The following is a 10,478-nucleotide window of genomic DNA, read 5'->3' on the forward strand; positions in this document are numbered from 1 at the left end:
CAGCAAATCCAGGTAATTATAAAGATAATAGAGAGTAAAATAATTATTTACAGTGTGCAGGAATGTGTTTCATGTGCATGTAGTGTAAACAACCTGTAAGAACACATATCATCACACAAAGGTATAAAGCTGAGTGAGCAGGGAGGTCGATAAAACGAGATGAAAACTAGACAGAAGATGTGAATATCTTGTGCATTTTTTTATTCAATATTTAAAGGTTAACTTATTAAAAAGAAAAAACCCACTTTGCACTGAAACTCTGGCCGATATTAGAAGATGAGAATTCAGAGCAAGAATCACACCAACGGACTGAAATCAAATTAAAATGTTAATGTAACTTTCCTCAGACCACCTGAGTGGTCCTGATTAAAACTCTACGGTATCCATCACATCCAACAGAGGCAGCGGACACCAAATGGCCGCATGTGGAAATTGAAAGGGCCAATAATGGCCCCATATATTGCACCGGTATACATGTAGGTATCTGTGTAACCTCTCCTCGATACACCCTGGGAATTGTCCCAGTAACTCAGCGAGAGGTCATTTCTTCCCACACTGTCCCGGCCCGGTGTACTTTATCAGCTCTTCTCCTCATCCTCTTCTTCCCTCGTGAGCTCTAAAAACGAGACACTACACAGCTCTGGTTATCTGGAGGTCAAAGGAATGAAAGATGGAGCAGAGGAGGGGAAGGGAAATGACAGCGAGCGAGGGGGTAGAGACTGTATTCTCTCTCTCTGGTGTATGTAGACTTCCTCGTGTACAAGTGGGTGTTTTGCTGCATCGCTATACGGTGTTCAGACCACGAGGGCTTTTGAAAACCCCCTCACCGCCGTCGCACAGATGCTTTCTCTCTTTTTTTTTTTTGCTTTATTTTCCCCTTCATTACACCTCTGTTTCCTCTCCAATCATCTTGTCTCTTGAGCTGCTGCGAGATGTTGCTGAAAATGTAGCAACAAAGGAAACAAAGAAAATGATAAGGGAGGCGAAACAAGGTCATTTGCAGTTTACCTCTCAGTGGAGACGGCAGAGTGGAGGAGGAGGAGGAAGAGGAGATCAGAGAGGAGAAAGAAGAAAAGAGGTACAGGAGAGGAGAAGAGAAGATCAATAATCCTGCAAAGAGAAAAAAGAAAAAAAGCTGAGAATTCTCATCCTGACAGGAATCCTAAGATATTTCAGTTACATCTAAATTTTTCTTATCAGCATAAAGTCAGTGGTAACCAACCACAATCCTTCCCCGTAACAAGTGTTTCACATCCTCTTTATAAAGACTTCGGCTGTCATCTCAGGAAAGATTCGCATGCCTCCTTCTTCTTTTTTTTCCCTCTCATGCAAACCAGCCTCTCCATTCAGCCCCTCAATTCCCCTCCACCTCCGAGAAACCGGTTTTTCCAGGGGTCCTGGGGGGCCCTCAGCATTTTGACAGGCCTCTGATCTGGCAGGAAAAGACTCAATCATTGTAACAACACCCACTCCACCACCTCAAGCGCATCTTTTTTTTTTTTTCCTCCTTCTTTTCTCCCGTCTCTGTTTGAGATGTCGTCTCACTTTTCTTCTCTTTATGCACCACTTTGTTGGCTTTGTGTGGTGTTTTGGACATTGTTGCTCAGTGGCAGTCTGAGGATTTTGTTTTTTTTTTTTCTTACAGAGAATATATTGCCAGTATAAACCCATGACGCTCGTTATTCTTGTAAGGATTTTTTAAAAATGGCTGAACTTTTAATATATTGTTCTTCATGATGAGAGCACCTACAGAATCTTTCTTTTTTTTTAATTATTTTTTAGCATGCTTTCTTGTTTTTAAACAAGAATAAAGTAAAGGAAGCATTTTAATAATATATTTTTACATGTTGTTGACCAACGTAGCTGTAATTTATTTTGGTGTAAGAAAGACTGGCTCGTCCCAGAAGGTGCTAACGTGGAGGTACAAACATTTCTTTGATGTCCATTGTCCCCTTGAAGCGTTTTTTTCCAGTACACCAAAAGGTATTTTTTCCAGTCATAGAATCACACCTTCCTTTGTTGTACCTTTCCTATCCCTGAGTAATACTTCCCTAAATCACACAGATTCAGAGTACCTCCCTGCCAATCCCAGTCAGCCGGGCGGACGTGGGCTTCCTGGTATTCTAATGAGTTTATTTACAATGCTATGAATAGTATTCCCCAAGTGAGAACTACCTTTTCTTTCCCCCCCTGTCCTGTCCTTTCCTGCCTTGTTCTATTCCCATGTGGGCATGTCTTGGCACAGCAGGTGCCTTTGTCTAATCTGCAAGACAGGTGCAGCGTGTCCTTATAAAAACATGTTCCCTCGCAACCCAGTTTTAAATGCCACTCACAAACGGGGCAATAAACACACAAAATGCTCCGCTGTTTGATTAGCGTCGTGTCCCAGTTTGACCTGATGGGATGTGACCCGCTTTAATGTGTTCAGATTTAACAGCAGCTAAGGGAACCACATACACCAGCGTATGTGGTGGAATTAGACACCGATAACGTCGTCTTCAGCTTCTCCTTCCACTCTCCAGCTCCTATATTTCTTTCTTGCTCTCCACCCGTCGTCCTTCCACAGCCTCCCCTTTGGCAAACATCAATCAGAGCCAGTCAGAGCAGCGCCTGCAGCCTTTCCTTCACCCTCTGCTGTTGACTGACTGAGCATTCTGAAGCCCAACGCAGTGCCTTTAATTTGATTTGATCCAATTGAAACCATCAACTCTAATCAAATCTAATGTTGCATTCTGCTGCATGGTGCGCGTTCTGCAGGAAACGATAATGAAATTAGACAGAAACTGATGCTGCTTTTGTTGGTAATCTTGTTCCTGCATATGTTAAGTGTACTATGGGAATATGTTGTGTGACGATTTGATCCGCACGTATGCGAAGCCCGGAGGTATCGTGCTCATTGGCTGTATGTAACAGGCCTAGAAGAGCGTAGTCCTTGTGTGGGTATGTGTGTGCTGCATATGGCTCCAGTAGATAAAGAGGTTTTACGTTTTGCAGGGATCCAAAGTATGTACGTTAGAATCATCAGTTTATAAAATCATACATCCAATGCAAATAAACATAAACTAGTTTTTTCATGCTATAAGGTTAATTAACTCCACTCCTACTTTCTCTACCAAATTCAGTTCACTTTCACCGTATGTCAAAAAACACATGTTCATAGATTGGATGTAAACAGCATTTAATGTGAACGTGTTAATCATAGTTACACCCAAAGTCTGGGACGTCACGGCGTTCTCAAGCAGGAAGAACAAAGTCAGCGAAGGCATCAGTGAAGAGTTTTGCATATTTTTCATTAGCGTCTAGTGTAATCAGAGCACAAATGACAACAAATAGATGATGAAAAATTAGTTCATGCAATTTAGAGTGAAGCGCTGGCTGCTGAGCAGCTAATAGCGACAGTCGATGGCAGCAGCAATCAGCGATTAACGGTGTCAGTTGTGTAATCTGAAGAACATTAATAAAGGCTGACGGATGGATGGTGTGACAACGCACACTTGCCCATCTGTTTCTGGAAATGCTAAGTCTGCTAGCCACTCACACAAGACCTGCTCTTGATTTGGCGACACACAGATGAGTTTGCTACGCTGGTCGTTGGAAATAATCACGCAACACTGCTGCAAACGTTACTGATCCTTACTCGCATGGCATGACACGAGCCTCACCTCCACAGCGTCCACCTGTAGGCAGTCGGCCGCCCGGGGGGAGATATATTCTAATCAGTCTATATTCTCCTCTGGGCTGCCATGCTGTGTGCTCGAGGGGACAAGATCAGAGTCTGAACAGCAGCTCTCACCTGGGCACATACTCTATATTCATGTAGTTATGGCAATGTTTTCCTTCCATAGGTGGTGACTGGCCGCGGGGCAGATAGCAGCTATAGGGCAGTTATAATAGGTTTTCTGCTAATGATGGTGTTTCTGATTCATCTGTGTGTCTGAAATCATGATATACCCTCTTCTCTTATTTAATGAATGCACATGTTCCAGGTCATTATTTAGCATGCAGCTGTTCCTCTCTTGACTTCTCCTTCATGCCGTTGCTTTCTCTCAGGCCGGCCAACTTGTTGTTGGACAGGAGCAGCTCAGAAGTTCCCTCGATGGGGACGATGGGCGACTGGATGGACGGGATGAGGACCTTGCCCTGCAAGGAGGCCTTCTCCGGGGTCAGCTACAGCTCCTGTGACACCCTGGCCAAGACTTCCACAGAGTAAGACAACAACACACACACACATTAGGCTGCTCTGCCTATTCATGCCAGTAGCGTTTACAGGGCCCCAGCACCAGAGGCAAAGCCCAGGAATCTGAAGAGGCTCTCGGTGAAGAACAGACACACACATACTCTTGTTCTCAGTGAGTAATGGAAGCTATAGAGCCATTACTAAAGGTGTCCAGATGAGACTCATGGTAACTCATAATGACAGGTCTTTAGCCACGCTTTCAATGTTGCAAGTATGACCATAGGGGGAAGGTGAGAGCGTTAAAAGGAAGAGACGACAGAGAGAGAGAGAGGGAGCAGAAGAGTTGTGAGTTCCACCAAGGAGAGGGAATAAGAGAGAAGCTATTGAGGGAGAGAATGAGAGCGGAGATTTGACAAGATAAAAGAGCAGAGAGAGGGGCTTCTGAAAGAGAAAATGAAGGCATAGCTGTCAAGTAGGAGTGCAGATATATGACACTCGATGCTGCGAAGCATTAAAATGCAAAGACCAAGTGAGGAGTGCCAAAAAATGATCAGAATCTGGAAAGTCTAGTAAAATACAATTGGACAGCACACAGTGCAGGACCTCGTATGTTCTTTTTAAACGAGTAACACGTGTGTGGCACCTTAAGAATATCTGCTAAAGTAAGTGTGCAACAACAAAAACACTAAATGCATTAATTTACAGGGAGATGTGTTAAAGACACTACATTTATTATTTACATACAAAGTTCCATCACTATCTGTTTCCTACAACTTATGAGCATTTTCATGGTTTGCTTGAGGAAACTGTCTGTGAGACGGTGAGATTATACCAGAGACAGAGACTGTCGATCCATCTCCACTGACAAAAGCTTCTGAAATAGTGGATCAGCTCCTGGCCAGAGTCCTGCACCAGCAGATTGAAAGGAATTATAAATTCCAAGCACAGCGACGACAGACTCGGAGGTTACAGCGATGAAAAACCCGTCGTGTAGACGTACAGTTCAGGGTGCAGCTACTTGGGAGAATTAAGGCTGTCTCTTTTTACCACTTATTTTTTAATCTTGCTCTCGCTCCCTTTGGGTAGTTCCCCTTCTCCTGCTCTGCTGGCCTGCTGCTGCTTTAATTGATGTGGAATGTGACAGAGTAAATAATTGGACATTTCTAATCACTGTGATCAAAGCGGCCCTTCGCTGTGGCGGCGGCGGCGGCGGCATTCGGGGAGCGGTGGTCAGCGCTACGAGCAGCTGTAGGTCAATAACTTAACAAACCAGGCAGTCATTAACGGTGTGGGGGTTAGCATGCTAGAAAGAAGCACTTTGGTATTTACGTCCTCTTAAATAATCAAAGTTGTGGAGTTGATGCAACTGTTAGAAGAAAAGAAGAGTTTAAATCTTGACTAAGAGGAAGGAAACTCCTCTCAGTGGCAGCTTGAAATTGCAAAGACTTGTGACAGAAACATATTAGAACAAAAACAAAAATAGAAGAAGTAATGCTTTTCTGAACTATACGCTCAGTTATATAAACTATACATAGATATTATATATGTAAAAAGGCTTTTCATGATGGTTTCTCTCTGTCTTCTCATAGGGTTACTACACTGAACCTATTTCTCTCTTCTCCCGACATTCGTCACCGCCATCTAATCCATAAATGCGTTTAATCAATGAAACACTCTTTTCGGTTAATATGTTAGAAAATAAAAGAGCCTCCACTGAACATCGGCCGCTGACAGAATCCATCACGGATGAACTACACTCCAGCAACCTCGCGCTGAAATAATCATATCGCTCTACAATACCTTTTCTCTGGCTGGATGCTAAATTGGATCACTGCAGTATTAATCCAGTGAAGGCTCCGTCTAAAGCACCCGAGCTCAGCTACGAGGCTAGCAGCCTTGGCTCACACCATGCATTGCTCAGTATAGATTGCTCTATTGATTCGTACAGTCTTAATCTAGTCCTTGATATTCAGCACAAGGCTTGGCAAGGCTCTGACCTCCGAGGAACAGTTATCATACTTTGCTGCAGTGTGCTGACTCACCTGCCGGAGTAATTGATTAATCCGTTTTTGAGGATGGGACGGAGCGACGAGCAAATACTGCATCATTTTGGACTGTTTTACATCCGAACCGAGCGCAGGCGAAATTCATTCCAGGTATTTTATGGAGTAAGTGATGAAATCGACCTAAAAACTGCTGGAATTATTTGTAAGAGTTTCTTGCACAGTGAATTACACAAGAAGATCATATATATTCATGATCAGTCCGGTGGCTTTGCATCGCTGTGCAATCAGGGCAGATCTGTCAGCCTTCCCCTGTTTGGAAAAAAAAACCTTGTTCCTGACGTGACCGGCTTTCTTTCAGCGGCCGTTTTTTATGTGTTCAGTTTAACTAAATTGCAGAAAAAACAGCCGAGGTTTTGTTCTCGGATGACGGCAGTTGTTGAGTCAACAGTGCTGTGATGTACTACTGAAAGAAACTTTCAGCTGTTTCTCATGTGACGGTGTGTGTATGTGTGTAATCCCATATGTTGAACTTGTTTATTGTGTTCAGATTTTATCGCTGTCTGCTCTTGAAATGATCCATGTGTTTTCCTGTAATTATATAAAAAAACAACCCAAAAGAAGGATCAATAGCTCGTCAGCAGGAGCCGCACAAATGTAATTTTAAAAGTGTGTCCTATCTGAGTGAATGTGGAAGTTCAAATCAACAAGAGGAAAGGGGACTTAAATAGAAAAGCTAAATGACGTTAGCCACGGTGAGTCTGAGGGACAGCTGCAGGGGGAAAGGAGAGACGAGCGGAGAGGAAACGTGACCACAGATAAATAAAGAGATGTGGCGATGTCGCAGGTAAAAGTGAGGAAGTGAGGAAGAGAGTCTGTGACAGAGGGAGAGGCAGCATGTGGACGTGGGAGACAGATCTGAGTTACGGCGACAATAACAACAGCTGGGAGATCAGTGGAGCTTCTCTTCTCCAGGTTCCAAACTCGTCAGGATTATAAAGAACATCCCTTCTTGTTTAGCGACATTCATACATCAAACTGAGTTATCGTTCATTTATCTGTTGAATTATCTGACAATGTTGTTTAGTTAGATTATAGCTAAGATTTTGTTTTTGCTAAATGGCTCCACTAGCGACCAGTAAATGTAGGATTCATAGGATCTGCCTTCAGAGATGTTTACCGTCGTACAGGTGAAGCCAGATGATTCAGTTTGATTAATTTCATCAGAATGTGTGTTAAACAGCATCAGGACGTAGCAGCTATTGATGCCACTCTGTGCTAACGTTGCCGGGCCTGGCTGTGTCTCAGTAGAGTGGTTCTGACGGAGGTCCACGTCACACCGGCCACTTGTCCAGAATGGGAGCCGTCCATGGGGATCACCACTCTCTAACGCCCAGCTCCTCTCCACCTTCCTCAGGCTCTGGATGGTGGGTGGAGGACCAAGACCCAGGCCAGGCCTGAGACCAATAACCCGCCTCTAGAACCACTGACGGGCTTCACACGTCTGACCTTTAAAGGGATAGTTAAATTACACTTAGTGGTAACTCAAGAGCTGCGCTTCCATCCCGCTATCAGCTGGAATAAGGAATAAAATGAACAGAGTGGTGCTCACAGATACTGATGGTAATGCTGGTCCATTTTACCTCTAGACTTTGCAATAAGGGATAAAAAAAAATGTGTTAGAAACAAATAAGACACACAAATCAATGGCGTAGTAATTGTTGCGTCATTCAAGTATTTCTTAAATAGCTTTTAATTCAGGACTATACAGCAGATAATGATTATTTACAGAAGAACCAGCTTAGAAGTATTATATTAGCTATCACTAGCAAGCCTCAAGGCAAGAGAAGAAACTGTAACTCACTAGTTTTATAAAGCATATTTATTATTTACATATTTCTGAAATGTCTCACTGTTTACCAGCATACTATATGTATATACACTCACTTTATGATCTCATTTATTATATTAGAATTTACCTTAGCCAATCAAATTATGGAGGTTTATCAAAAATATTAAAGTGCATCAAACTGCAAATTTTCACTTAAGCATCGACGGTTAATTTGACATAATTTGCTTTAAAATATACGGGATGGAAACACAGCTTTAGCTCTCTGTGGCGTACTGGTACTGCTGTTTGCTCTAACAAGAGAGAGACAGGAAGTTCCTTTAGTTTGTTTATTGTACGCTCTCATAAAACATATCATAAAGTGTGACGTTAACTATCCCTTTATCGTGCAGCTCAGCGTCTAGTTTCACTCGCTGCCCGTCTCCCGGCGGTCGAAATGTTTCTGCTGTTTTTGGCTGCAAACTAAATGTTCTGCTTGCATCTGACAAAACACAACGTTAGCTGTTCTAATTATCAAACGAGTAGCGCTAAAAATTAACGGCTGTTTGTCGTAGTAACGCCACGAGTCCGCCTGCAACTCCACCGCTTCTACTAATACGGCGCCTCGTGTAGGAGCAACGGATGAGTCCTAACCTGTGCTGTGACCTTCTGTGTGATATTGACGGTGCTTTGTGTGTTTTGCTGTGTTCACTACATGTTGTTGGATATGTTTCACAAACGGTCCAATACTCGTCTCCAGCTGACTAACTTCTTTGTGTATTCCAGGTTTACACGCCTAACAAGTTCACCTTAAAATATGTCTTCTAAGCGAGTGTCCTTCTCTTGAATGCATGTCCAGTAACCAGTCCTCTTTTAAGAGTATTAACATTTTATGGATCAGTGTGACTGTATGTAATAAACAAACATCCTCCAGTGCTGCTCCTCTTCACGCCGACCCCCATCAAAGCAACCCGATGCAGGAAACCGGCTCTTTTCTGCCACCGTGGCCCTTGCCCACCATTGTTTCTTCCCCCTGACAGGGTCGTAATAGCAGCTGTCAGTGTGGCCTTCTGGGAAATGCAGTCCTTTGTGAATGACAGCTGCACAGGAAGGGAGCAGCACTGGGAGCATGTCATGAATGTCACATGGGTGTCACGTTCGCTAACGCACACTTTCCTTTTTTTTTTTTTTTTTTTTTTCCCTCTTTTTCTCTGTGTGTTTTTGTGTCCTTTTTTTTTTCCCTCTCTCCCCTTTTTTTTTTTCTCTTTCTCTCCCCTCCTCTCTCCTTCACAAACCAGGGATCTGAAAAAGGTTGGAGTGACTATCGTAGGACCGCAGAAGAAGATAGTAAGCAGCCTGAAAGCCCTAGATTCCCACACCAAGAACGGTCCAGTACCTGTTTAAAAAAAAAAAAGAAAATAGAAAAAAAAAAAAATGAACCCGACAAACGAGAACCACCAGAGACCTGTCTGTTGGTCTGCGTTGACAGACTTCGGTTGCTAATCGCACTCTAACACAGCGGCTGCGTGTCCAAACTGGAAACGGAGGAAGTAAAAAAATAAAAATCTGATTCAAATGATGTCGTGTTGCTGAAAGACGGTCCTGACAGGAAGACGGGAAAGAGTCGGACCTGCCAGCTAGTTAACCGGCTGACTCGACCCTCCGTCCCTCCACGCCCACGTTGAGATGCCTTACAGACTTATCGGGGGGTAGAGAGCCAAGGAGGTCAGAGAGACGTGATGGGGATGCGAACTAGGACTGTACTGGGATATACAGGGCAAGGACTGGACTACCACGAAGCTGGAGCTCTCCCTGATTGTGGCCCGGCCTCACCGAGCCTGACTAGCAGCCTGTGGGATGAGGCTGAGATGCCTTGCGTGGACGAGCGCGGTGGACGGCGGCGACCGACCCGGACGGAGACGCCCGCCTGCCGAACTGACGAAGTCTTGAAGTGTGAGATTTTTGTTGCAACTACCTACATTTACCGTCTCCGCGAGAGAGCCGAGCTGGACACACCTAGACGCTAACCGAGCCATTTTACTCCGTAGCTCTAACCCTATAGCATTTGCATTCAGTAGACATGTCACATAAAAGCAATAATAATATAATCAGTCAAATAGTCTCATTGTATGGAAGAAGCTGTGAGTCTGTCACGTGTATAATGCATCGAATGCTTCGAGGGTACAGGGGCCATAACACACTTCACACACACACAGGAGTTTTCTTTACAACTATGTTCTATGTGCTTATGAGCAGATCTTGTACAGTTGTAGTGCTGTGACCCAATGCCCTTTGTGTAAAATCTCAGGATGTATACTTTGTTCTGTTTTCTCTAACGAAAGGGAAGCTGAGAGAATGGAGCACAGTCTGGAAGTGAGGTCAAGAAAGAAAAAAAGGGAAAGAGTATAAGAGCAGAACTGAAGCGATGTCAGTCCTCTGCTTCAGTGTGTTACAGAGAACTGGGAGTTTA

At 43.8% G+C, this 10,478-nt stretch overlaps 1 protein-coding gene across 2 annotated transcripts in view; it reads left to right on the plus strand.

The window, feature by feature from the left end:
• Nucleotides 1-9,394, plus strand: part of epha3 (eph receptor A3) — a 42,935-nt gene extending 33,541 nt beyond the window's left edge. Inside the window, exons 13-15 of one of the 2 annotated variants that reach the window (XM_008277491.1) lie at nt 4,051-4,206; nt 7,492-7,607; nt 9,307-9,394. In XM_008277491.1, coding sequence (XP_008275713.1) covers nt 4,051-4,206; nt 7,492-7,570 — 235 coding nt within the window. In that variant the 3' untranslated portion in view covers nt 7,571-7,607; nt 9,307-9,394. Of the gene's footprint in view, nt 1-4,050; nt 4,207-7,488; nt 7,608-9,306 lie in introns of both variants that reach the window. The other variant, XM_008277499.1, reaches the window with a different exon arrangement.
• The last annotated feature ends 1,084 nt before the right edge of the window (nt 9,395-10,478 follow it).

Source organism: Stegastes partitus, unplaced genomic scaffold (assembly GCF_000690725.1).
Source record: "Stegastes partitus isolate 25-593 unplaced genomic scaffold, Stegastes_partitus-1.0.2 Scaffold3, whole genome shotgun sequence".
NCBI lineage: Eukaryota > Metazoa > Chordata > Actinopteri > Pomacentridae > Stegastes > Stegastes partitus.